General features: G+C 37.6%; 2 protein-coding genes across 3 annotated transcripts in view; one reads left to right on the forward strand and one right to left on the reverse strand.

Annotated features, from left to right (window-relative positions):
• ARG1 (arginase 1) overlaps positions 1-6,573 on the forward strand; it is a 101,994-nt gene extending 95,421 nt beyond the window's left edge. Inside the window, 8 exon segments of the mRNA XM_088140830.1 lie at positions 951-1,023; positions 1,849-2,023; positions 2,178-2,331; positions 2,656-2,661; positions 3,974-4,068; positions 4,562-4,666; positions 4,869-4,982; positions 6,156-6,573. Of these exon segments, the coding sequence (XP_087996956.1) occupies positions 951-1,023; positions 1,849-2,023; positions 2,178-2,331; positions 2,656-2,661; positions 3,974-4,068; positions 4,562-4,666; positions 4,869-4,982; positions 6,156-6,315 (882 nt within the window). The 3' untranslated portion in view covers positions 6,316-6,573.
• Positions 6,565-27,804, reverse strand: part of MED23 (mediator complex subunit 23) — a 53,503-nt gene continuing 32,263 nt past the window's right edge. For both annotated transcript variants that reach the window (XM_088140776.1, XM_088140772.1), the window contains 15 exons: positions 27,638-27,780; positions 25,904-26,078; positions 23,789-23,952; positions 23,053-23,177; positions 21,835-22,040; positions 21,128-21,308; positions 19,519-19,689; positions 18,962-19,178; positions 14,261-14,497; positions 13,439-13,604; positions 13,153-13,225; positions 12,044-12,258; positions 11,670-11,790; positions 8,372-8,503; positions 6,565-7,635 (listed from right to left, as the gene is read on the reverse strand). In XM_088140776.1, the coding sequence (XP_087996902.1) occupies positions 7,465-7,635; positions 8,372-8,503; positions 11,670-11,790; positions 12,044-12,258; positions 13,153-13,225; positions 13,439-13,604; positions 14,261-14,497; positions 18,962-19,178; positions 19,519-19,689; positions 21,128-21,308; positions 21,835-22,040; positions 23,053-23,177; positions 23,789-23,952; positions 25,904-26,078; positions 27,638-27,780 (2,497 nt within the window). In that variant the 3' untranslated portion in view covers positions 6,565-7,464. The remainder of the gene's footprint in view (positions 7,636-8,371; positions 8,504-11,669; positions 11,791-12,043; positions 12,259-13,152; positions 13,226-13,438; positions 13,605-14,260; positions 14,498-18,961; positions 19,179-19,518; positions 19,690-21,127; positions 21,309-21,834; positions 22,041-23,052; positions 23,178-23,788; positions 23,953-25,903; positions 26,079-27,637; positions 27,781-27,804) is intronic.

A 27,804-nucleotide genomic window follows, 5' to 3' on the forward strand; every position in this document is an offset into this window, starting at 1 on the left:
TCATCAAAAGCCTTAGAGTCAGGGAAACATGCAGCCTATCCTGGCACTCGGTCTTAGTTGTAGTGACTGCTAAAATCCACTTTCTCCAATCTATGTTGAAGGAAGCATGGTGAACCCTTCCATGTCTTTTCACTTAAAAACTCATGTCCTTGGTGAACTTTCAGAAGTCTTCAAACACTCCCCCCCCCCCAGCTGTTTCAGTGTGATGTCTGAGGAGAGACTTGCCAACATCTCCTCTGTGGATAAATTACTTGTTTGGCTACAGGGAGACCTTGCTTAATGACTGCCTTGTTCAGCAACTGTTTGAAGTTATGGTGATGCTAAAAAAGTAACTTTATGACCGATCCTTGCACTTATGACCATCACAACATCCTGCAGTCTTGTGACTGAGATTTGGGCACTTTGCAACCGGCAGGCGCTTATGACTGTTGCAGGGTCTGGTAGTCATGTGATCGCCATTTGTGTGCTTCACAGCTGGCTTCCAACAAGCAGAGTCAATAGAGAACCTGGCAGTAAAATCACAAGTCACGGTCATGTGATGTCTCACTTAATGACCATGTCACTTAGCAATGGAGTTGCCAATCCCAGTAGTGGTTGTTAAGTTAGGACTACCTGTAGTGAAATTGAATGGATTCAAAATCCACAAAAAATCCACAAAAAGGAACTCCTCTTGGGTCCCTTAGATCAGCTTCAGATTGCTCTGGGAACAGTGTTATTTCACAACTCACGGTTTAAGACACATAGCTATAGGACATTGCATTCCAATTCTTTCACTAGCCTGTTTTCATCCTATTCCCAATAGTCAACATTTGGCAGCCACAATGAAGTGGTGAGAAGTAGTATTTTGGCTACATAATCATAAGCTGTCAGTATTAGATATTGGGTATAGATGGCATGATTTTGTAGACACAAATGTAATGTGTTGATGTGATTTTTTTTTTTCCTGGTAGGGCCAAAAAGAGGTGAAAGAAGGTCCTGTAGTGTTACAAAAAGATGGATTACTGAACGGATTAAGAGCACAAGGTAATAGAAAATATAATATTCCTTAGATTATAAGTGGATCCAAAAATACTAAAGGAAGTGTCCGTATTTCAGCAAAATGATGGAAGAGCTTCCATGTTGATTATACTGAAGTTTAAGCTTTGTTAATGAATCAAGGACTTCAGGGATTGCTATGGAGTCGATCAAATAGTTGGTCAATCAAGCAATTTGATAGTGTTCTGCTGTCATGACATCTTTTCTACATGACTTTAAATGCCGAGGAACCTCCTAGAACGTTGTTATAAAGCAGAAGTGGATGTTTTTACTGCAAGAACTGTTGGGTGTGTGTTGTGGGTTAGTGATATCACTGGACAGAGCAGGTTGATCTTTTCAGATCTTTTTTATGCATGTTTTTCATGGACCTAAAGGAATCAAAGCAACCTTTTGCCTTAAACTTGGATTTATTGCATAGTTTTCAGCCTTAATTTTGGGGCGGGGGAAAGTAAAAGATTTGCCAAGAAAGATTTGCTGTAAAATCTTGGGGGACAATAAGAGGGCATACCGTCTGGGTTGAATGAACTCACAGGTAGGCTCTGGAGAGTGGAATGCCTGTCCCTGTAGAAGAGGATTCTAAGACTTGTTCTGCATCTTGTGTTGAGTCCAAGTAAGGCTGGTTAGGCCTCCTAGATTTTATGATTTCCCAGGGCTATTCAACATGTATTAGCCAAATATAATAGTTGACATTTTGTCCACTGTTCATTTCTACTCTGTATGTTTGACACAGAACACATTATTTATTATTTGTCTGCAAGTAATTCTTTGTGACAATAATTTTGCTATGCACATTTCTCCCTGCCTTTTCTCCAGGATGCAGTGCTGAAGAATATGGAAATTTGTACTTTGATGTCTTGCCCAACGATAACCCATTTAATAAAATGAAGAATCCAAGTTCACTTGGGAAAGCGAACAAAATATTAGCTGGTGTTGTTAAAGATGTAAAGAGAAATGGGAAAATCTCACTAGTTCTTGGTGGAGACGGCAGGTATTTGTTTTACAGAGAACCAAAACCCCAGCCAGGTTCCAGAAATTAAGTCCACCATTGTTTCTTACCATTTTGTGATAAAAGGTGCTTTTTGATCTAAATTTCCAACTACAATGCATAATTGTTGAATTGTTTTCCTCCCTTGTTTCTGCAGCCTGGCAATTGGGACAATCTTTGGGCATGCTGCAGTTCATCCTGATCTCTGCTTAATTTGGTTAGATGGCCCCACTGACATCAACACCCCATTAACATCTCTAAGTGGCAACCTCCACGGGCAACCCCTGGCTTTCCTCATAAAAGAACTTAAGGCACATCCAAGCTTATCCACATATGAAACCATTGAACAATTTTTCTGTTAAGCTATTGCTTTATATATCTTACTACTTGAAAACATAGCTTTCTATTTCTTTTGTGTTTCTAAAAGATATCAAATATTAAGGTAGTCCTCAACTTACGATGGCAATTGGGACCAGAATTTCCATCACCAAGCAATGTGGTTGTAAAGTGTGACTGCATCACTTAGTGACAGCAATCCCTGCAGTCCCAGTTGCCATCATTAACTGAATCTTACGGTGGTTAGGTGAGGCAACTTCCTGCCAGCTTCCCACAACCAAAGTCAGTGGGGAAGCCAGCAGGAAGTTGTAAGTCCCAGGCGCGCAGGCAGGTAAATGGCTGCTGCCAGGTGGGGGAGAGAGCGAGGGAGTGCACAAGAATGCAGGGGAAGATTGGGAAGGGTGCATAAGAGGCACAATGTGGGTCAGGGAGAGTGCAGGAGGGTGCAAGGGAGTACATGAGAGGCGTGGCATGGGTCAGGGCAGGTACATGAGGTGGTGCATGAGAGGTGTGGGGCGGGTTGGGGAGGTGCGCAGCAGTGCACAAGTGGCCAGCATGGCGCAAGCACAGAGGAGCTGGGGAAGGGTGAGTGGGTGGGGGAGACTTACCCCAGTGACTTGCGACCTTCCCTGCTGGCTTCCCCACTGACTTTCTTGGGTAGCTGGCAGGGAAAGTTACAAATGGCAATCATGTAAGTGCAAACTGGTTACCAAGCACCCAGATTGTGATCATGTGACCGTGGGGGTGCTGGGATGGCTGGATCTCTGAGGACTAGTCACACAACCACTATTCGTTCAGCACTGTCATAACTTGGAGCAGTTGCTGAACAAATGGTTGTAGGTCAAGGACTACCTGTACTTTAAAACATTATCTTATGTTTGATTGTGACCTGTAAAGATTTGCATTATCTAACTCTCAGTGTTGCTTGGCCTTGAGAAGGTTTAGCCCAGCGTTCTTGTCCATCTTTTCTGTCCAGGTAAACATATAAGGCAAAATAATTATTAGTTATGAATAAATAATGACAAAAGTATTAAATAAATGTTTTTATTCAACTAAGATCCCTCTCTCACACAGACCTTATTATGGAGCTTTTAAGCAGTACTGAAGTCGCTGTGTGGATTCATGTGATTCCAAAATAATTGATTCAGTGGGAATTTCAGTTCTGTTGTTATCTTTGAATTGTCTTGTTCCCTGGCTCACACATCTGACAGAATATGTAATTTGCAAGTAAATGTCTGTCTGACTTGGAAAGAAAGGATTTTTTAAAATCAATTTCTGGCTTCTAAATGAATTTTCTCCCTGGGCACAGCAGTTTTAAGCATAAAACAAGCTCTGGATAGGTTGCTTAAGAATCAAAGATAACATAACATTCTCTCAGGTTCTCTACATAACTCTTCAGAAAAAAAAAATGACAATTGGGGAAGCAGCTGATGTTGGAGAAATGGATGTGAGTCATGGTGATGCTGTAATGCTTTCCTTGATCATAATTACACTTTTGTTTTGGTGGTGGTGATAGTGCTCTTCTCAATAAAAAGAATTATTATGTAGGGTTTCAGCTGAGATTCAATTAGCAGTATGATCATTTAACTCAACCTTTTTGAAAAATAATTTGTTTAGATGCCTGATGTTCCTGGATTTTATTAGATGAAGCCACGCTTGTCAGCCAGAAATGTTGTATATCTTGGAATAAGAGATGCGGATCCTGGAGAACTGTGAGTTTAACATTACACTCAGGATCTTCCATTGAGTTAAACAGGACTTACTTTTTAGGAAGTGAACTAAGATTTTTAACTCTGGCTTTATTGGCATTGCCCAATATCTAATTATAAATTCATGAAATGTGAACAAGCCTTTCTTCCTAAGTTCTAAGGTGCGGTTTTAATTCAGAGAGAGCGTAAGCCAGTTCTGTGGAGCCTCATCCCATTTAAAGTGAGCATGTAAAGGGCCATTGTCTTTGAGGGCTCACAACACAATCTTTTCATCAAGATCCCTCTGCTAACTTTCTAAGGGATGCCACGGGTTCCTGGAGCTTAAATGAAATGCCAACAGTATAGAAAATGGAGTGTTTTCACAGTGTTCAAACGTGCTGGATGCAGAATTCACGCTGCTGGGACAAATGAACAGGAAGACTGGCAACAGTCAGTATTAGTTTGAGGTGCAGGTGAAAAAAAGTCACTCATGCATCCTGTATTCTACATTTTTAAGTAACCTTGTGAACTCTCTTGGAATCAAATGCTTTTCCATGTCTGAAGTAGATAAACTTGGAATTGGGAAAATGATGGAAGAAACGCTTGCATATTTATGGGCCAAGTAAGTGCATGCTTATAAAATTTTTTAAATGAGGGGACAAACAGAGACTGGGGTTGCAATCAGAATTGGGAAGAATAAGAAAAATCACCCATGAAACTTCTAGCACTGGGTTGTGTAAAGGAAGCAAACTGTTGTTTTATTATTTTAAAGTTCTTCAAAGGAGCCACAACTTTCAAACCAAAAAACTGTTTCTACTCTTCAGGAAGAAGGGACCAATTCACTTCAGTTTTGATACTGATGGCTTGGACCCGTCACTGGCACCAGCCATGGGCACCCCAGTCCTGGAGGAATGGCTTGATGTTGCCAAGGAACTATAAAACAGGCAGAGTAACTGCTTTTGAAAATGATATACCATATTTTTCTGACTATAAGACGATACTTTTTTCTAAAATCCTTATGCTCAAAATTGAAGGGCGTCTTATTCAAGGAAGTCAGCCGAAGAGAGAACTGCGCGGTGGCAAAACTGCCCATACCTTGTCTCTGCGAACGGGCTTCCTCCTATTGCTAGCCTCTAACCACGAGTGAAACTGCCCATACCTTGCCTCTGCGAACGGGCTTCCTCCAATCACAAGCCTCCAACCACGAGTGAAACTGCCCATACTTTGTCTCTGCGAATGGGCTTCCTCCAATCACAAGCCTCCAACCACGAGTGAACCTGCCCATACTTTGTCTCTGCGAACGGGCTTCCTCCAATCAGGAGCCTTATGTAACTGATGTCAGCTGATGCTGAACAAACCTATTGGAACGCATCCCATTGGAGGTGGAGAGCCCATAAAGATGTCAGAAAATAAAAATATAAATAAGAGAATGTCTTACTGTGCAAAATTTAAACTGAATGTAATCAGTTTTGCAAAACAGCATGGAAACAGAGCTGCAGAGAGACAGTTTGGACCTCCTCCCACTGAGTGTATCAGGTAAATGTTACCTAATTACTAAATAAAAATGTGCTCTGCTTTATCTTTAAAATATTGATTTCTTAATTTTGGGTTGGAAAAATGGGGGGCGTCTTATAGTCGGAAAAATACGGTATGTATTATTTTAAGTACATGTGTCCTTAAATATTTATTTTTTTAAGCACCAAGAAAAGTCTTAGTGGCAGGAGATTTTCAGTTCAACGGAACAAAACACAAGAATAAATAAAGATAATTGAGAGAAAAGTTCTGTCCAGTAAGAACTTTTCTTAGTGCACAGAAGCTTTTCTGGAACAGACTAAAATGGGGTGCTAATTTAGCCCATTCATTAGCACTGAAGTTATACTCTTTGTGACCCTAAGATTTCATGTCACAGAATTACAAGTTGGAAGGAGCTGTTTCGGCCACCAACTCCAATCCATCGCGATGCAGGAATCAAAATTAAATATGTCTGGTAATGCTTTCATCAGTTCCGAATGTTTTTTTTAAAATTATTATTTATTTATTTCCCCCTTTATTTTATAATAATAATAACATTGTTGTTTGATTAGCACTGTTAGAATGAAGTTGGCCTTTATTTTTACAGGGTTGCTATCAGCTGTGGATATAATGGAGACCAACCTAGCTTGTGGCAAGGCGCTAGAGGAAGTGAACACCACAACCAGCTCAGCTGTAGCAATGCTCTTGTCATGTTTCGGAGCTTCACGTAGAAGGATCTCCTACTGCTGTGTCCCCTGATACAGGAGACTAAATAGATCAGTTCATTTTTAAGATAGCTAGTTAAGTGGATAGGTGGTTTAGGCTTGTAATTCTTTATTCTTCACTGTGCTACAGATGGTGATTGAGTACAACTATTTAGCATTCACTCTAAGAATATAGTATAAAATACAATATGAGCTTAGAGGCATTTTCCTATTACATACATTTAGAAAAATGTCAATGTGGTGGGGAGAAAAATACCCATCCTTTATGTTCCATAGGAAGTGAGATTTTAGAAAAAAAGATTTTAGAAAAAAATACCTTCTGAATTTGTGTATTCCAGTTACTAGTTTGGGGAAATATAATTTTGCAGCATTTGGCAAACTAAAATAAGGAGCATTGATATTAAATAATTCTAATGAAAATATTTAATCAGTTGTAAAAACTATTTATTATATCCTTTTTTTCAAATTCTATCCAACATCAGCAATATTTTACAAATCTTAATGGCTGTCAAATCATAACTCCCCCTATAAAACATATGCCTATATTAAGACCTCAGTAAAATAGAAAATTCAACCAAAGAAATATAAATACAAGTCTAAAACAAAGTATACTTAATACAAACACTAGAAACTTAAGTAAGCTCACATAATTGCAGAAATATACAGATTTTAAAACATAATTACAATTCGTAAGTCAAGTGACTGCTGAATGAACTGAATTTATTACTTACTGTTTGAATTAATACTTTTATTACCTTATTTTCTGCAGCATTGATGGTGAAGGCACAGCCAGCAACCACAAATTCTGGTTTCATAATTCTTCATTTTTAGTTGATTACATTCTGTATCAAATTGAGGATCACAGCCTTTGTTTTTGACTGTCATGTCATTTTCTAAAAGTGGCTATAAAACCAATGCCCTATTTTCTAATGTGGTTAATGGTGACGAGAAAAATAATTAAATGGTCATTAAGAAAAACAAGCAGAAATGAGCAGAACTGTTATTTAAACAATTTGCTCTTTCTATAATCCTCAGAGCCCCTTTTGCTTAGAGTTCCTTTGAGCAGGAAAAAGATAGCAAATATATGATCAGGAAGAATATAAAGGGCATTTTTCTGCAGGTATTACTGAGTGGTGTTTCATCCTGGGTAAAATTAAAAGTCCCCAGATCATCTTCCTTTATTCTACTGTGACACTGGCAAAGCAACATTTACTGGGACCTGACTGGGCTGAGGTGCTGGAGAAATGTTGCTGATCGACTGCTGAGGAACAGAAGCTGCCTCCATTTTGCTGATGTGTATGAAACGCAGACGAAGTTTCAAAGCTGGCCTCAAGTTGCAGATAATTTTCTCAACCTTTAATAAAAAGAAAGGTGAAAGAAATGTCACAATAAATTATGCAGTTATTAGCGTAAGTTTGGTTTTTATCCTGCTTGCCCTTGAAGTCTCAGAGTTTTAGTTATTTATTAGATTTCTAAGGCTTCAGGATGGCAGTAATAGCCAAATATAAAACCCCAGGGCTACAATTCTGTATTTAAAATGAGGATAGAGAAACAAAGATTAAGAACGTCTAACAAATTATGGAGTACACACTTCCTCCCCACCTCCAAAACCACCTTTGCACACATCATGCACTTATTCCCTAGGTCATTTGTTTTTGACATCAGTTCTCAAACAGCCAGCAGTCCCATCTCATTTCCACTTTAAGCTGATTTCTACTCTAAAGATGGTAGCAATACACCAAAGTTTAAATGGCAATACACCAAAGACGGTAGCAGCGAGACTCCAGAAAGTCATTAATACTAATCCTAAGTAAAATGGTCTACCAACGTTAAAAGGACAGGATATTAAAAAACAAAAACCTTAAAACAGATAATGACATTAAAATGCTTCATACTTGATTCAAAATGTCTAAATTTTTTTCTGCATAAAGCCTGAAGAGACGAAAAAAGGGTTCAGTTCGTTTCTTCCTAGTCACAGCATGGGTCTTCTACAGTGGAATCTTCATTTGCTGACCTCAGATGGAAAGCAGCGCATAAACTGAATTCTACTGCAGAGTGCTTATTTCTAGTGAGAACTACTGTTCACTTACTTGGTCCTTCACACTGTCTCCAGTAAACATATACTTCACGTGATAGAGAAAATCACAGATGGGATCCATGTAGTTGAGATGTGTATTGCACTGATCCACCTCCAGAAGCATTTCATAAAAAGCTACTCCAATCTATAGCCAGATACAAACACAAACTCTACTGAAAACAGGTAATATTTTTTTCCTTGTCATGTCAGTTTAAACTTGATTTTTTTTTTATTTCTAACATTTATATTACAATGTTAACATTTATATTACAATTACATTATTTTCTATTTTTTTCATTCCTTTCTGTAAAACTTAAGAAATTAACAACAACAATAAAAATAATAAAACATTTAGGGTTTATATCCCAAATACAGGAGGGAAAGAATAAAAGGATACAAAAGTAACCAATGAAGAAGAAAAACATAATGACCTTTAATATAAAACACCTGGACTTCTGTATGCAAAAATGCCATCAATAACGTCAAATATTTGTAAGATGGATTTTCGGAAGTATGCACACATAACTAAATGTTTTAGGTGAAATGTCTTGTGTTATTCTTATACCTACTGTCGCATATCATCTGTGGATTAAGATTACAGATCGTATTTTGTCAAATAATCAAAATATCAGTTGTAAGACCAACAGGTAATATTCTGTCAAATAAAATAATCAGAATATCAGGTGTAAGACCACATTAAACCCATGGAACTTTAAAGGAAGAGACGACCTATGGCTACTAAATTGGATACCGGTTTTTCAATAATAAGTTATCAATTGTACTGGTGTTCTAATTCCATAAAAGATCGATAGGATCATTTCACATCCATGAGTCTGTATTAGAAAGTTATTGTCAAAATGGTTGGATGATTCAAAAACTACCTGCAGCTAAAACAGCATGTCAGGCTTTGACCTTGGAAATGGAATTTCTTTATGCCAATTCTCACACATCTATAAAGAGTACTTAAAAAGGTGAAAATACTTTATTATGAGTATAGTAAAAAAAATAACTAAGTAAGCTAATTAAGCATTTCATGCATCTTTACCTGGCTAGCTATTGAGAGCTGAGCTAAAACACCCACACGGATATTCCTCCCTGCTTTCAGACAGAACTTGAAGTCAGCTACAGTACCGTGCAAAAGTTTTAGGCAGGTGTGAAAAAATGCTGTAAAGTAAGAATGCTTTCAAAAATATATATTGTAATTGTTTATGTTTATCAATGTACAAAATGCAAAGTGAGCGAACAGAAGAAAAATCCAAATCAATATTTAGTGTGACTACCCTTTGCCTTCAAACCAGCATCAATTCTTACACTTGCACACTTTGTACACTTGCACAAAGTCAGGGATCTTGTAGGATTAGAGTCAGGTGTATGATTAACCAATTATACCAAGCAGGTGCTAATGATCATCAATTTCATATGTAGGTTGAAACACAGTCATAAACTGAAACAGCTGTGTAGGAGGCTTAAAACTGGGTGAGGAACAGCCAAACTCTGCTACTAGTGTGAGGTTGTGGAAGACAGTTTCATGTCACAGGTCATACACCATGGCAAGACTGAGCACAGCAACAAGACACAAGGTAGGTAGACTGCATCAGCAAGGTCTCTCCCAGGCAAAAATTTCAAAGCAGACTGGGGTTTCAAGATGTGCTGTTCAAGCTCTTTTGAAGAAGGGCAACGTTGAGGACTGTAGACGCAGTGGTCGGCCAAGGAAACTTAATGCAGCAGACAGAAGACACATCATGGTTACTTCCCTTTGACATTGGAAGATGTCCAGCAGTGCCATCAGCATAGAACTGGCAGAAACCAGTGGGACCCAGGTACACCCATCTACTGTCCGGAGAAGTCTGGCCAGAAGTGGTCTTCATGGAAGAATTGTTGCCAAAAAGCCATACCTCCGACGTGGAAACAAGGCTAAGCAGCTCAATTATGCACAAAAACATAGGAACTGAGGTGCAGAAAAATGGCAGCAGGTGCTCTGGACTGATGAGTCAACATTTGAAATATCTGGCTATAGCAGGAGGCAGTTTGTTTGCTGAACGGTTGGAGAGCGGTACAATGATGAGTGTCTGCAGGCAACAGTGAAGCATGGTGGAAGTTCCTTGCAAGTTTGGAGCTGGATTTCTGCAAATGGAGTTGGAGATTTGGTCAGGATCAATGGTGTCCTCAATGCTGAGACATACAGGGAGATGGTTATCTATCATGCCATACCATCAGGGAGGCGTGTGATTGGCCCCAACTTTATTCTGCAGAAGGACGACGACTCCAAACATACAGCCAATGTCATTAAGAACTATCTTCAGTGTAAAGAAGAACAAGGAGTCCTGGAAGTGATGGTTTGGCCCCCACAGAGCCCTAATCTCAACATCATCGAGTCTGTCTGGGATTACATGAAGAGACAGAAGGATTTGAGGCAGCCTACATCCACAGGAGATCTGTGGTTAGTTCTCCAAGACGTTTGGAACAACCTACCTGCCGAGTTCCTTCAAAAACTCTGCGAGTGTACCTAGAAGAATTGATGCTGTTTTGAAGGCAAAGGATGGTCACACCAAATATTGATTTGATTTATGTTTTTCTTCTGTTTGCTCACTTTGCATTTTGTAAATTGAGAAACATAAACAGTTACAATATATATTTTTGAAAGCATTCTTACTTTATAGCACTTTTTCACAGTTGCCTAAAACTTTTGCACAGTACTGTATGTTTAGCTACTTATGGTGAGATGTGATGAATTTTTTGACACCCAAAATGTACTTGATAATTTATTTTTAAACTTTTTTTTGTTGTGTTTGAAGAAACAAGGTGATGAATGTTGAAATCTAATGCACTGTTTTTATTTTTGCTGTGCCTTGATACAAACAGCATTTAGACATGTGCTCCTCTGCCAAATGGAGATCCTGGGAGAAATAGGCAGTCCTCTTGCTATAAGAAGTCACTAAATCAGCAATACATGATAGCAAAAAGAAAGGAGACCCCTAAGTTTACTTAAATAATATGGACTGATCTTAATTTCATAGTGGAAATATACTAAGAAATCATAGTGCTTCATAGCCCATTTCACTAGAACAGCAGATACAGCTGAAGTCCTCCACAGATAAAACAACCCTGATGCAGAAATGCCAGTGAAAGAATACAAATATTTCTTCACTAACTCAGTGAAGTTTTTATGCTTGGAAGTTCATAAAAACAATCTTGGAAATTTGATGCAAACTTCCCTTCAGAAAGGGAACTTTTTGCCCAGTTCAGAGAATTTCTGACCTATCCTTTTGCAAAATACAAACAGTGCAGCTATTTTTCTTGTAGCCACCTACCTCTAGCATGCATCTTGTCCTCTCTTGCTGGAACCGCTGTAGAAATGGGCCAACAAGGTGATACACATAAAGAAGCTGGAATTCAGTTTTCACTATTGGAATCAACACTTCAGTGAGAAACCTGTAATATTTCAGAAGCTATAATAAACCCTCCAAAAATGAAAGCAACTGAAGGTGGTTAAGATTATACATCTGAAAGCTCCTAAATTCTACCAAGACTCAATTGTTACTGATAACAATAGGACACAAATAATTAAATGTTACTACATGTGTATATAACAGAAGCTTTTTATGAAATCTGTGATCTATGTACAGCACATACAAACTACTGAAGATGATATTCACCAATTGCAGACAACACCCACTATACCTACTTTGGAATGAGGGAAAGCTGGCCAATGCTTGAATGGTGCCAGACAGCATGTGCCAATGCTAGTGTGTAGCTACAGCACATCTCAGAGTAAGACTGGTGACAAGCCGTGAAGTCAAAGAGCTGGAATGGATAACCAACCCATTCAGTCTCTGAAGTCAAACTAGGACTGTTGATAACGCTCACAATCCGCTCATGGAGGACAATCCAGTAGGGTTCCTTGGAAAACAAAACCATCCCCCACAACAAAGGTTAGTTTTTAGCTAGTATACCCATAACCCAAAAAAGGAAGCCTCAATCACAAGATGTGGTTTCAAGCTATTACAACATGGAAACTTAATTCTTACATACTACGAGCAGTCTAGCTATCAGTCCCTTCTAGTTCAATACTACAATTTTCTAGCAATGCAGTAATTCAGAAACCAGTAGAAAGGGGTGGAATCATGTGGGAAGAGCCAGGTGGGCATCAGCTACGGATATAGGAAATAGCACAGCCAGACAGAATCACATTACATCTTCAAACAGCAGTTCCTGGAATGCTATGCTGCCCTTTGCAAGCCTGAAGAAATCATGCATTCTGAATGGCCATGCATACTCCAGACGCAGTCTACGAGACCAATGCTTAACAACTGTAACAGAATGAGTATGCATGTAACCACATATACCTTGTAATATATAATATAAACACATGTCCTTTCTTTATCCTATTGGTACTTTGTATTTACTGCAAGGAACCAAACACGTGATCATTATAATTTCATGATCCAAAAGGGAGAAAAATTCACTTATCTCAAAAGACAATGATGCCATGGAAAGAGTTGGCATGGTATAGCTATCAGTTTTCATTCAAAAAAAGAATCTACCTTTAACATATAAAGTACCTGCCAACCTCAGAGAGTAAAAAGCCGCATTTCTAGTTTCTAGAAGCTGATTTTGATTCTTTACATTCAAAATGTTGTACAAATTTTTGATCAAAAGTAAAAGAAAATTTTAAAAACCCAATTCATTCCAATTTCTAGTTATTTCTCATGTGTAGGAGTTGGAACTTTTGCACCTAATCTTAGGCTCCCTTTCTCTTCATTTAACTGGGATTTTAAACCTCAGGTAACTTACAGGTAAGGCAGTGATAACCAATCCAATTGCATTCATCCAGGCTGTGATATTGTCTCTGGGCACCAGAGGCTGGCTGTTAGAAAGGTAAGAGGAAAATCACTGTTTTTGTACTTACTATTTTGGTATAGGCACATTAAAGCTATGTAAAAATTTTAGAAACAAGTCAACTAAGTAAGCTTCAATAACCTTTCCTCTTTTGACCATATTAAACAAATACCATTCTATATTCTAGCTTTATAACACTGGGGTTATTTCTCAAAAAAAGAGAAAAAAAAGTTCTACATACCTCTTCAAAACAACATTCAGAAGGGCATTGCCTACATCCTTCCCTGGAACAGCCAATGCCATGAGTTCAACACAGGTTACATGGAGCGCATGGGCAGCTGGGTTAGGAAATTCATTGAACCTCCAATCACAGTTTGGGAATGGGCTAGATGATTTACCAGCCATCGGTGATTGCAGTTAAGATAATAAACTACTGCATTTTATAGGAAACAAGTATTGAAACAAGAGGTCACAAACCTGACAGCTGCTTCCTGGCAGGATCACCACAAGACATTTCGCCACCTGGGAGGGAGGGAGGGTGGCCCAATCAGCTGTTCGTCTGGTCAGCTGAAGTCTTATATTGGATCATGGAAGCATCACTTAGCTCCCTATCACAGCATTATAATACACAGGGTGGTGCCAAGCACTCAAGAGAGGGGCGTCACAAAGCAGCCCTCCTTGAAGTATGAAAGCTATGGCATGTCTACACAACTCTTCAGTCAACAAATTGAAAAGGCTGTGTATGCAAACACACACTCTCAGTTGGGGAGAACCTTCCAAGCAGTCACACAAGCGTTCTAAAGGATGCTCTAATGCAGGTTTCTCAACCTTGGGAACTTTTAAGAAGTGTGGGCTTAAACTCCCAAAATTCCCCAGCCAGCTATATACTGTATATTGTTCATATTTTGCAGTGATAATCTGAATGCTACTGTTTATGACAGAGAACTATTAATAACTGAATGCTACAGAAATGACATCACAGCACAGCTAGTTTAATGAGAATAACCACTGTTCTATATTCTAATATTTTACATACATTCATTCATTGTTTTAGAAAGGATATTATCAACCAGCCTCCCAATCAGTTTGCAATAATACATATCATCGGGGATCCACGGATTATCTTCTCGTGCATTCATAGCGCATTTAAGATAGGTATCACTTAAACACCACCCTAATGGCCGGTTATCTTTGAGGGAACCAATGATGGCATGGACAAGCTTCCGTTTGAGGTGGGTTCGTTCTCGGAGGTGTCCCTCGTAGTAGTGAAGGGTGTTGTAGAGGTAGGTCACTGGCCGATCTGCCAAGAAAAAACTCCTAAGCCACTGTGTTTGCACTCTTATAGCTAGAGCTGTAGAGTCAGGACTACCATAAGGTATGTTTATGCCAAGAACCTGATCTGTGCTTTGTACAAATTATACACACTGACCATTCTTCACATGTTATTCTTTCTTGGTTTTTTTCCAGGCTTTTGCATAATTTAACGTAGTTTACCAGTTATAGAAGTAAGCCAGTCCCAGACATGGGAATCTCATTTAGCAATTGTTTGGGCTTCTGAGATTTTAGATTTCATACACATTATTTTATTATCATCTTTGTACATGTATGACCTAGAAAAATGAAATTTTCAAAACAAAGCAGCAGAGATTTTCTGGAAGCTTAATCTGCCCCAAGAATATGTTTACTTCCATTCATGTTTGTTTACAGTTCTGCTCAAAACATTAAGGCAAAACAGGATAAGAATTTGAATAAGTGGGGGACTTCCAGGAAAGAAATGGCATACTGAAGGTGACTGTGGCAGAATGAAGACACAGTGAGTAGACTGGCTCTTCCTAATTCTTCTCCAGACAAGGAGAGGACTTGAGATTACCCACAAGTGCTCCATACATTTGCTACTCATGAGGAGATCGGAAGATAGTGGTCTCCAGCAGGCTCAGAGCTCTGGGAGGTGAGGGAAAGCCATCTTGCTTAAGCCACGGTCGGCACCTTCAAAAGGACGCTGGGTTCTCATACTTCCTTTTCTAATCACTTTTGGAAATTGCTTGCTAACTGCTTTTTAGCTATTAGGAAGCTTTGGATTGACAAGTTTTACAGCATTGGGTGAGTTTCCTTCAATCCTTAGTAAAAGAAGTTTTAAATACAAGTTTAAGGACTTAAAAAAAATCTTTGTTGGAATAAACAGCAAAAGGGTTATTAGAACTTTGATTTTAGAAAGCTACAAATGGATTAAGGGTCCAGATAAATTTGAAATAAGATTTTGGAATTAATTATAAAGAATCCTCCCCATGGGAAAATGCTTTCGTTTTGAATTTAAAAAAAAACATAATTAAGACTTTAAAAATTGGACATGAGAGGGAATTATAGGGAATTAAAGGTTATAATTAAAGGACAACACTCAAACTCAACTTACAATTACAAAATGAAGCAAAATATTTTAACATTGGACATATTGAAGGATATTTTTGAACAATGGACCCAGAAGTTAATTTTAAAAGCATCTGCCTCTATAGATTGTGTTTAAAAGATGTTATGGAAGGGAAACAAATTTACCTGACAAGATCAAGCCTGAGTTGAAAGGCTTGCCCAACCTCAAAATTCTCAACACTTCTGTCTGAAAGCCATGGCGAGTTAAACACCCCTTTGCAAAGAGACGACTTTGCGGTGGAGATCGGCACAGGATGTGGGATCCTGGCTGCCAAAATGCTCTCTGGATCAAGGAGAGATCTTTGAGATACCCCATGTGACTCTGTATAGAATCCTCATGAGTAAACTACAGTAATTGTCATTTCATGGTTTGCCTATGGGTTGAGTGGCTGGGAATCAAGGAAGGAACCATCTTTGCTCATAGTCAATGCAGCCTTTTTAAAGGACATTAAGCTTAACCGAACCTCATTTCTTAATCACTTTGGATTTGTTTTTATTTTCTGCTGCCTAAAAAGGATTAGGACCCTTCAGAATGGCAAGTTATACTCTATTCACTAGATGAGTTCCTTCTCCTTGGAGAAAGAACTTTGAAATTTGACTTTTGAAAAATATTTTTGGATTAGACAGCAAAAAGGTGCTCAGAATATGGATTTTAGAAAGTTTAACAACAGATTAAGGGCTTGGATGGACTTGGAATTATAGTTTTAAATGCCCACAAAGAGTTTTGAATTAATTAGAACAATTTTTCCTCTAGGGAAAATGGCAAATGTTTTGAGTTCTTTTTATTATAAGGGGACCTTGAAGGATGGATACTAGAGGGAGCTAGAGGATAAAGAAAATGGACCAGAAATCTATCATGCAAATTTGAGAAAGTCTGTCTGCTGAGTTTTTTGACAGAACTGATAAACTTCTTGATAAAAATGACAGAACATGCTATAATGAATTTGTAGAACGTTGTAATGGAGGGCTTTGAAATCATTAGGAAGAGGGACTTAAATGTATTAAGCAATAAGAAAGATATGGGCACACAAATGGGACTGATGGATGATTTACTCCCAAAAGGAGATAGACAAATATTGAATCAAGAAACCAACTTGGATATCTTCTTTTTACTGGATATACCAAAAAATTCTGTCAAGGTTTTGAAGGACTTTGTTAGAAATGACAAACAAAAGGACAAATTGTACTTATTTGATATACAAAAGAAATTAGCTAAAGTTCAGAAAGATTTTTGGCTTGAAACACTGATGAACAGGAAACTAGCTCTGGGACTCTTTTTGAAGGGGTTAAAAGATATTTTTAAAAACTCAGGAAAGGAATACAATGTTGGCCTACTTGACCAGGGCTAAAGGAGAAAAATAGTTACATCTGGTTGCCCTTACTGGACTTTTGCTGACGAAGAACAATTGACAAAGGATTTGGACTCTGTTTTGTTTTTATTCAATAGATGAGATATGGGATGAAGAAAGATCATATTGTATTTAGAGATAGTGATAAGTTACTAAGATTGTTTTTACTTCTTGACATGAAGGAAGAAGTTGCTTCTTCTTTTCTTTTTTCTATATTTTCTTTTTCTTTTCTTCCACACTTTTCCCTTTTCTTTGTATTTTTCTGTTTGTGTTTTTGTAGCCTGTTTGTATTTTTGTAGCCTGTATTGGCTTTTATTCTTTTTATCTATAATTCTAGTAATTATAATTCTATTTGAAAAAAAATTCTGATAAACAAGAGGATTGAAATAAAGATCTTCACAATGAAAGGACTTGTCTAGACAGTCTATTTTGTAGAAATAATTTACAATTTTTAAACACTTGTTAAACAATGCTGAACAGAATCAATCCACAGCAGTCCTTACAGATAATTTTATATCTGTGCTTTTTATTTTACCTGGAACAAAAGCTGAAAATTGAAACTATTTATGTGCAGCTTTCCATTTCCATTCAGTACAGCAACCAGTTTTCCTGATGTCGGATTTTTAAGATAAATAATATGATATAACAACCTGCATTTATCTTGGTAAGTAAGGTCTTTGGAAGTGAATGCAAAGAAGATAATTTGCCCAGATCTGACTCTACAAAAGGTTCAGGAGTACGACCATCTTTGGCAGCACAGTAAAAGGGATTTTTTTTCTTTTTTTCAGCAATTTTTATTTATATATTAGATTTGTGACTCTGGGGGGCTCACAACGATGAAAAACAACAGCAATAAAACAATAATATAAATAAACTCAACAAACATCCAACCATAATAAAAATCACCATTAAAAACCAAGTTAAACTCAAAATGTAATCACAGTCAGCAGGTAAATACAACCATACATCCTATTCAGTATAACCAGTGAAAAAGCTCTGATTAAAAACACAAGGTAGCAGTTGTGTCTCAAATATGAACTCAAATATTGTTCTTTATGGAATAATGTTTGGATGCTTAAAAATGGAAGCCACATATCATTTCTTTCCTACAGGAGTATTCTGCAAAAGTGATCATAATTTATTAACAATGCAACTCTCTGTGTGTTTATTGAGAAGTAAGGGCCAAGGAATCCCATGAGATTTACACCTTGCAAAGTGTATCTAGAATTGTAGCCTTAATATCCTGAGACAACCATATATTCAACTGCATTGAAAATATCCTTGTAGATTACTCTAACAAAACATAAGTATTTTAGGAGCTCTATAGATGAGAGGTTAAAAAGATATTTAAAGTTGCTTTCTTAAAGGAGTAAATATTTGACTTTTGCAAGGATCTGTGGGAAGCAGAAAGATGGAGAGATGGAGGCCAGACTTTTCAAACATTTTGAAAGAAAGAGGGGAAAAAGAGGACAAGCGTGTTCATGTTATTAGGATTAGAAAATGTTCACAATGCAGTGTCATATTTATCTTCTCAGATATATTACTGAAACAGAATCACCTTTGTTTCCCGCAACTTCAAGAGATTTGATGCTTGTACAGTGTTCAATACAAGCTGAGAATTTCTCTTTTTCTGGAACTGTAAGGATAACTCTCCCTGGGTTCATCTACGCACTCACATGCCTGAATATTTTTGATGAGGGTTTACTTCTCAGACCTGCTGCACTGCCACTGTTGAAATATATCTAGATCCAAGGATTCTTTACCAGCTTGTCTGCAGTTTCCATTCTTCCTAGGAATAGTTTTCTAGCAGCAAGTCTGACAATGCAATTACTTCTCTACCAGGCTTTTAAGACAAGCATAATCACATAGCTGGAGTAAGGCTCAGATATATCACGAATAAATAGGAAGTTTAATTACAGAGAGCATTTATTATCAGTGCAGGAGAATTCAGTAATATTACAGCAATGAAATAACTTCCATTAGGAACTTACCGTGGAACTTGTACAAGCCTCCTAAATGATCTAGCAGAGTCTCCAGGGATTTGGATACTGGTAGAAGTTCCAAAAATCTGTGAATCACAATGTCAAACACTGGCAAGAAGCGGAGGCAAACGTTCCCGAAGTAAATTGGTAAATACTGTGGCTGGATTTGAACAGGAGGGTTGACTTGCTCTGCTAACCCTTCAAAATACAGCTTTTCAGGGTATTTCTGGAGGAAAATTTTTTTAAATTAATTTAATTCACCTTGCTTTAGTAAGATTTCATTATTAATGTTCTTTCTTCCCACATATTTGAATGAGATCCCCCTCTTATACTTTACATCCATATTTTAATGGAAAACATCTGGCACAAGTTGAGTTTTCATAACATATACATGATCTGTAATCCACAATAAAAAAAATGGGATATCAACCCCAATATTTATCACTTCAAATATTTTCTACCCAAGATCCCTAACAAGATGATCTTCTGCCACTAGGAAGAAAAGTCATGTATTTGTTTTAGAAGCACTGGTATTTAGTGTAATTAAGAGGATGAACCAGAAGTACCTTATGATAGCTCATGTGCTTTGTATGCCAGTCATTCTGTAGCCAATGCTCAGGAGAGTTCTCCTTCACAAAATCACTCACTCTGTTTCGGAAGTCATTGGGTTTCAGAAGGAGCAACTGGATGATGAAATAGCACACTTGGGCTTCATTGCCTTCATGACTACGCATTGCCTTAAATAATAATAATTTAAAAAATGAATCAAGTTGAACTATAAGACTGCCCTGCAAAATACCCACAGGAAAATATCTTCAATTTCCCTTGAGTATGACTCAAGTGAAAAAGAATTTGAGCCCACTTAAATGTAAAGCTTCCCACATATTTTTTCAGCTGAAAACATGCTCAAGAAAACCAGCGTTTCTCAAAAATGCATTTTATACTGGTTGAAAGAAATTCTAAACGTATTTTTTTAATACCATTCAAAGAATCAAATAGCCTTCTCTATAGGACATGATAATCCACTGACATTAATACTTGAACTATTTCATTCCTTTCGTAATCATGTATAGAAAATATGCTACAATTCACTAACAATGTTCATTTCTAGTTAAGGAAGTGAGGTGAAGCAACCAAGACTTACAGAAGCCCATTATGTGACTGTCACCAAAAATGTTAACTTCCTACTTGTACATCAACACTGCATTACTTAGTCCCAATTGGTTCTCATTAGTATATCTCTGAATGCCTACTATTACATGATTAACATTAAGATCATGTATCAGGATCAGGAGGCCCTCTGGTCAGTCACTCATGCCCTGGTCTTCTCTTGTTTAAACTATTGCAATGTGCTCTACATGGGGCTACCCTTGAAGAGTATCTGGAAGCTACAGCTGGTTCAAAATGCGGCCACATGGACAATCTTGGGTGCCCCAAGGATGGCACATATAACACCTTTGCTGCAGAAGCTGCATTGGGTCCCAGTTTGTTTCCAGGTCCAATTCAAGGTGTTGGTTATTACCTTTAAAGCCCTACATGGGCTTTAAAGGGACCATCTCACCCTCATCACACTGACCCGTCCCACCCAGTCAGGCAGAGAAGGCATATTACGGATCCCGTTGGTGAGAAAATGTCAGCTGGTGGGGCCCAGGAGGAGAACCTTCTCTGCTGTTGCCCCCGCTCTCTGGAATATTCTCCCCCCAGAGGTGTGGTGGGCCCCTACCCTCCCGGCTTTCTGGAAAGAACTGAAGACCTGGTTCTGCCAGTTTGCATGGGGCAAGAAGAGCTTTAACCAATCCTGGGGGTAACTGGTGCCCTGATGACACTCCCCAAGCCTAATAATTTCCAGCTACCACCACTTCTTGAAAGATATTTATTATTTATTTAGGACTATTTGTTATAAATTAATATTTATCTTTTCTGTAAACCGCCCAGAGTTGTTTTCTAATGAGATGGGCAGTGACAAATTTGATTGATTGATTGATTGATTGATTGATAAATAAATAAATAAATAAGATCCTCTTTCCATTTTCAATCGATGTGCATTTTAGCAATGCTTTTGGATTCAGGAAATTTTGCAAAGTCTTTGCAGAAGCAATTGACATAATATTGTGAGTGTGATATCTGATAAATCTCAGAAGAGATAATGGCAGCTTTTCTCTGAGCATTCCTTACCAAACACAGTATCAGCCGATCCAATGTCACAATGTTGTACTTCCACACCATGTCATTAAGAATTTCAATACACTTGTTGAGCTGCTGGCCCCCAGCTGATGTAGAAAATTCATAGACCAAAAAATCTGCAAATGTCCTAACATGAGCAACCAGAGCTCTAGCTCCAATTCTTTCTAGCACTCTAAAGGAGGAGAGAGAAGTATAATAGCATTAATCAAGTAATATGAAAACCAATTCACCAAAAAAAGGCTGGGTTATCAAGCAAGCAACCTTCAAAGTTCTACTCCTGAAAGGTTCTGCATACTCAAAATGCATGAGTAAAACAAACGTGATGAAACTACACAGTAAAATGGGGTGGAGATGCTCAATTCTTTGATTTTTAAATGGATTTTTTTCAAGGCTGCTGGCAGAAGCACACTTTGGGCTGATCTGCAGTGAAAGCACCTGTAATAAAAGTGGCTTTCATCATATGACTAGCAACCTATTTAATGCATTACATTAATGCATTACAAGGAAAAGTGCACCTCAAACTAGTATCTGTGCAACCCAGCATTTTGCAAATCTTAGCAAAACAAAATACGCAATATGTTAAATGAATGGCAGCTATGCATAAAATGTTCTGTACTGTACATCCACAATGCCCCAAAGTTATTATTCTATTTTACTGTATGGTGCCATGGTATACAATTTAATCTTTTAAAACATACCGATAACCAATTTGGTTAATGTGATCAGTTTCTAGGAGCATCTTCCAGAGGAGACAAAGGAAGAGAGGAGGGGAGCCTTGCATAGAAAAATGGGTGATGATATCATTTTCAATAGTCATGGATTTCCACTTTCGGTACTCCTCTTCCACATTCTTTTTCAGGTTAAACCGGCTCTCTTGAGGTACATTGTTCTGTTTGAAGAATGCCTGAAATAAAGCAAGTTACTAATCACTAAAACAACTTCATTTTTTAATCTAAAATTTATTACATTTTGTGGGATCACTCCTACTATTGTCCTAAATTATGACCAACTCTCTTCTCTACCCAGTTTTACCAAATTCCAGTCTGGACAATTTAACTTTTGCCTTAAAAGAAATAAATCATATATTAAACTAGAAACAAAATACTTTAAAAGCGGGTGATAAGGTGGCTTTTAAACAAAGGGCCTCTTATAATACAGTGGCTCAACTTTCTTATTCATGTCAATAGACAAACATAAAATTGACATATGAATGTTTGAAAATGCTTTCTTGGTATGCTGATAGTTCATCTGGAGAAACTCTATCTATGATATCACTAAGAGTCAATGCTGACTTCATGGAATATAATTAATCATTCCTGTTAGTATTGCTTTTATATACATGCTTTAAAAGTCTTAATAAATTAAAAACTTTTAAACCTGATAAGGGTTTTAAAACAAAAATATACAAAACCCAGGATTATATAGCTTTTTTTCAAGTAGCCACCTGAACTGGAGTGCCTGAAGATTTTACTGATATTGCATTTAAGTACAACTAATATGCAGATTAAATCTTATAATCCTGTAATGCAGTTCTCAGTTCAAAATTTATAACAAGAGAGCACATTTATGTGCATTTTGTAACAGATATGTTAAAATACCCATTGAAATTTGCGTTTTTGTACAGATTTCTAATAAGGGAAGGTTAATGTGGAAACAGAAGGAAGAAACAGATAAACACACACAAAAAAACCCCCTAACAGACAGGAAACAATATTTAGCTCGAAGTAAATTTTACACAAGATTATAATTACTGTCTTTCATAACATAGATTATCTAACCCAGTGTTTTTCAACCTTCACAAGTTTAAGATATGTGGACTTCAACTCCCAGAATTGGTTGAGGAATTCTGGGAGTTGAAGTCCACATATCTTAAGCTTGCCGAGATTGAGAAACACTGATCTAACCTAAACTATTACCTGCAGAGGAGCTGGAAAACAACTCAAAGTATGAGATGCCCAGTTATGGGGAGTAAAACTCATGATAGTCTGCAGGATATCTTTGCACCAAGTCCCCTGAATGGAATCTGAACCTGTGAAAAAATCTAAAACAGAAAGGTAAACATAACTGACTATTCAAATAATTAAAGCAAACACAATTAGATTAATGAACATGACAGTCATCATATAGTAATTCTGTATGCATTCCTTCAGTTGCTGTTTATGACAGAAAACACAATTAATTCTTCATTTCTGCTAAACTCTGTGAAATGATGACTCAATACTTAAATGCCACATGGTTATTCTAGTCAGAACTATGCCTTTGCTACAAATGTTTCTGCTCCTAACTTTCTCAGCTAGGGAAATGTAGCGTGTCTCTACAGCCCATCATGCAAAAGCCAATTTTCAACTCAAAAGCAGACGGTATCCACCCAACTATTCCTGATGCAGCTGCAAGAGGAATGGACCTCTAGGAGGATCGTACAACTTCTGCATGGAATATTGCCCTACACCACAATCTACTTGTCATATCAAGATAAAACATCTGCATGTACTATTTGAGAAGTTTAACTGTACAGGTAATCAAGAACAACAACAAATAGTGTTTAAGCTCCTTTAAAAAATTAGCAGAGTTCTGAATTAAAGCTCAGACTGTTTTCTTTCACATATTTCTAACCATTTCTATTTAAGATCCATGAAATTGTGATATGGTTACCTGTGACGTGTGTTGCTCTTGCCAGAGTTAAAATAAGCGCTCTATTAAGTTCCTCTGATTCTGCTGAAAGCACTGTTTTGGGCTCATTAAGGAATCGTGTAAATTGTGGCTGGACTTCAGAGCTACCCAAGGCAGTAATAAGGCGCAGAGCTGTGCTTTCCACGCTATAAAAAGAATATACTCTTAAGGATCTGTTATGGTAATTACAGAAAATTGAAGTAGAAGACACCTAGTTTCAATAAGTTTTATTCTAAAATTGCACAAGCCACATCTCCACATACTCAAATTATAGATTAGTGAAACACATGGGTTCTTGAAGGCCATTACAGCAAAGAAATAAACTGGGAGCTTAATCCAGCACTATCTGGATTTGTAACCACTATTTTTTATTATAGTCTAATATTTTGGAGATATATTTGTATATTTTAAGTGGCTTAGCACGACAGAAATGCTGCAACAAATTTTAGTCATCAACATGGCTCTGGAGTAAATATTTTAACTTCTAATTAAAATTACAAACTATAATTAAGCTCAGCTACATTTTGCTTGAAACAACTCAGATTTAATTCATGGATAAGTTTTTCGAACTAGAATCTGCTGGGGCTAGATGTCAAACAATGAAGCAAAATATTCCATCCCCAAAATGGAGCTGCACTGAAGATGAAATGGAAAGTTGATTCTGTCTCATTCCAATAACAAAGACCATCACTTATAATAACCTCCAAAAAACCCAATGGCTATTTGAATGAAGGAAATCCAGAATGTACCCATGTGTCTAAATTATTAATTTGAATTTACTTCTCAAAACAGTTCAGTGCTTACTAAATCACAGTCCAGAAGTAGAAAACAAGAATGCTTGCCCACCTCCTTCCTTCCTTGGAACATAAGTCTATTGTTCAATTAAATCATCAGATGAAATTGGAATGATGGATAAAATGTCAAGTCAGTAACCAGAATTGCAGCTGAGGTTTAAATTCTTGGTTAGCCAGTTGCCACTAAAAATAGTAAAGTTGTGGTTTAATTAAACCACAATGATAGAGTTCACAGGAAACACAAAGTTATTATGTTATTGTTTTTATTGTTTCAATGTATGTCCCGCCATTGAATCCAGAGAACTCCTTAAAATCACTATAGCTGAAACTTAAAAAGCTTGGCTAAAAATGAGGTCTTATTGTATTGCGCAGCTTTTTGAATTGATCATGAATATGGCTTAGTGTTATGTTTGAATGAGCTTATTATGGTTTGTTCCATGGACCATGTTTCAAAAAGCCCTTTTTAAAGTAAGCAATCTTACGCAAGTCCCAATGAAAGGAAGAAGCATAGGAGAGGTAGGAGAAATGCCTACAAACTCTACCACTCTCAAGTTTGTTCTGATTTGTAAGGCTCAAACAATGCTTTGCTCTCATAGCCAGAAACACGATACATACGTAAATATAACAACTTACTACAAGAGCCTACCAAAGCAATATAATAGCTTTAAAGTTTTATGGGTCACATGCAGAGTTATCCAAGATGTATTGTCGAAGGCTTTCACGGCCGGCATACGATGACTGGTGAGGGTCTTCCGGGCTGTGTGGGTGTGTTCTGGAAGTTTTGTTTCCTAACGTTTTGCCAGCATCTGTGACCAGCATCTTCAGAGGGCAGGAGCAGAGGCAGGAGCAGAGGGTAGGAGCACAAACAGGAGAGAACTGCTCCTGTCTGTGCTCCTGCACTCTGAAGATGCCGGTCACAGGTGCTGGCGAAACGTTAGGAAACAAAACTTCCAGAACACGGCCACACAGCCCGGAAGACCCACACCAGCCATTATCCAAGATGACTTCCAGTTATGCAATACAATTGCCTTCCATGCCTTCCCACTGAACCCTTCATGTTCCCTAAATCTGTAGAGGAGGGAACTGAACTCCATTGCATAAGTAGTGGGCAGATGGCATGACATCATTCAAGTCTGTATGGACTGCTATCAAACACTTTTTCAGAAGCTCCTAATATGTGCAAATTAGCAGGACTGTCATAATTTAGATACATGGATTTTGTTCCATTTTTCTTCTTCTATGATTTCCTGACAGGCCTACTGTCTCTAAAGCAAAAATGATGATTTCCTGAAAATACTGTTACCATAAATGAAGCTGGTTTTGATTGGTCTGTGGAAAGGCAGCTAGAGAATGAAGATTACTAAGTAGCTGGACTCTGTAATGAGGCTGGATGTGGTGCATGCGATAGCTGAACATCTCCAACAGGGTATGCAAGATTCCCCAAGCATGAGACTTAAAAACTGTAGGAAGCAGTTGACCTGAGAAGAAAAGGAGTCCTGCCAATTATTTTCTAGTGAAAAATTAAGAGAAAGCCAGCTTTCCTGCAAGCATAAATCCACCCAGATTCTTACATTTACAGGCCACTCTCAACACAATATCAGAATACTAATGATACACAGAAAAATCTTAACACAGGACCAGAAAAGTAGAAAGCCCATTTAACAGGCATATAAATACTGTACAATTAAGAATGTCATAGTATTTACTAAATCACCACTCCATTACACACATGCTTAAATGACCCTGTTTAAAGAACAGATCTTCAGTAAAAGGCGAAAGATTTATACAATCTGAAGAAAAACCAGAGAACAGATCAATTCACTGTGGTGTAGCTTCAGATACAAATCTAAGAAAAAAAATTGGTTGGGTTTACACACTACATTACGACATAATGTATACGTTTAACTGTAACTTAACAGGTGACTCAGTTACAGTGGTGATGAGTGTACTATTGGGAGACTTGAAAGAACAGGTTAGGGATAGATCATTGTGGAGAAAATCTATCTATGTGGTCGCTAGGAGTCGAAAATGACTTGCTGGAACAATCAACTTAGCAGTGATATGAACATTGTGAATTGTATATAATACTGTAGTTAATAAGGTATGAATTCACCTTATTATGATTTATTCCACAAATCATGCTTCTGAAATTATGGCCTAATATGTATGAATAAGGTTATTCACTAAATAACCTTGGACCAATCACCCTCTTTTACTCTAAACTATCTACCAAGGTTATTTACAGTTCTCAAAGTTATTAAACATCTTATCTGAAATTTCCGAGAAGCAGAAATGATTTAAAAATATTAGAATATATATTGTACTATAAATATTGTCTCTGGTGGGCACAGAGTTGGGTAGGATAAATCTCAGTTTCACCAAAAGATACCTAAATCAGAAGAGGTTTTGTTTTGTACATGTTCTTCCATCAGTTATAGCTAATATGGCCAATGGTCAGGGAGTGTGGAGCCTACAGTCCATCAATATCTGGAAGGTTACAAACTGACTGGCATCATCTCACTTGAGGACAAGAAAACTATTCTTTCAAGAGTCTGAGTCCCTCATCAGAAATAATACTACATATTACTTAGAGTATTGTATAGGGTTAAGGAATAATTTCTCTGATGCTTTAATGTGCAAAGAAGCAATTAGCTGAAACAATTCTTGCATGATTCTGTTACTGTAACCATGCAGTACAGGTAGTGTTAATACTCATCTTCTTGCCTGGACTACCTTGAAGAACTGACATCAATTCTGTAAGTCTGAAAGCACATCTCTCCCCACTTGCCTCTACAGTCCAAGAAACCAGAGAGGGTCTTTTCTGAGATGTTTGCCATGCCCCCATTCCTTCTGCAGGCTAAGCTCCCTTTTATCTGACTGTTGCCCAGTCTGCAGCTCTTCCTCCTCCTGTTTCTCAAGGACATTCTACAGATCATTACAACTGCTGATGAATCTAAGCAATTCACTTTGGAATTTACATCATAAAAATTAACAATGCATAACAGTAATATTAATTAATGAAATGAAGTTTTCTTACTGATAAAACCTTTGATGCCCAAGGATTCTATTTCCATATAAACCAGCAGACGACTGTATGTTTCCACAAGTGCTGGAGCTAAGGCCAAGCTAGACTTTGCATGGGCCAGTTTTATTACTCTGGTGGCTATGCTATGAATGAGGCTGGAAAAAAAGGAGAGAGTGTTA

The sequence above is a fragment of the Python bivittatus genome, unplaced genomic scaffold (genome assembly GCF_059951505.1).
Source record: "Python bivittatus isolate LINGU-HERP-01145 unplaced genomic scaffold, Pbiv_v1 ctg000020_np1212, whole genome shotgun sequence".
In the NCBI taxonomy this organism is placed as follows: domain Eukaryota; kingdom Metazoa; phylum Chordata; class Lepidosauria; order Squamata; family Pythonidae; genus Python; species Python bivittatus.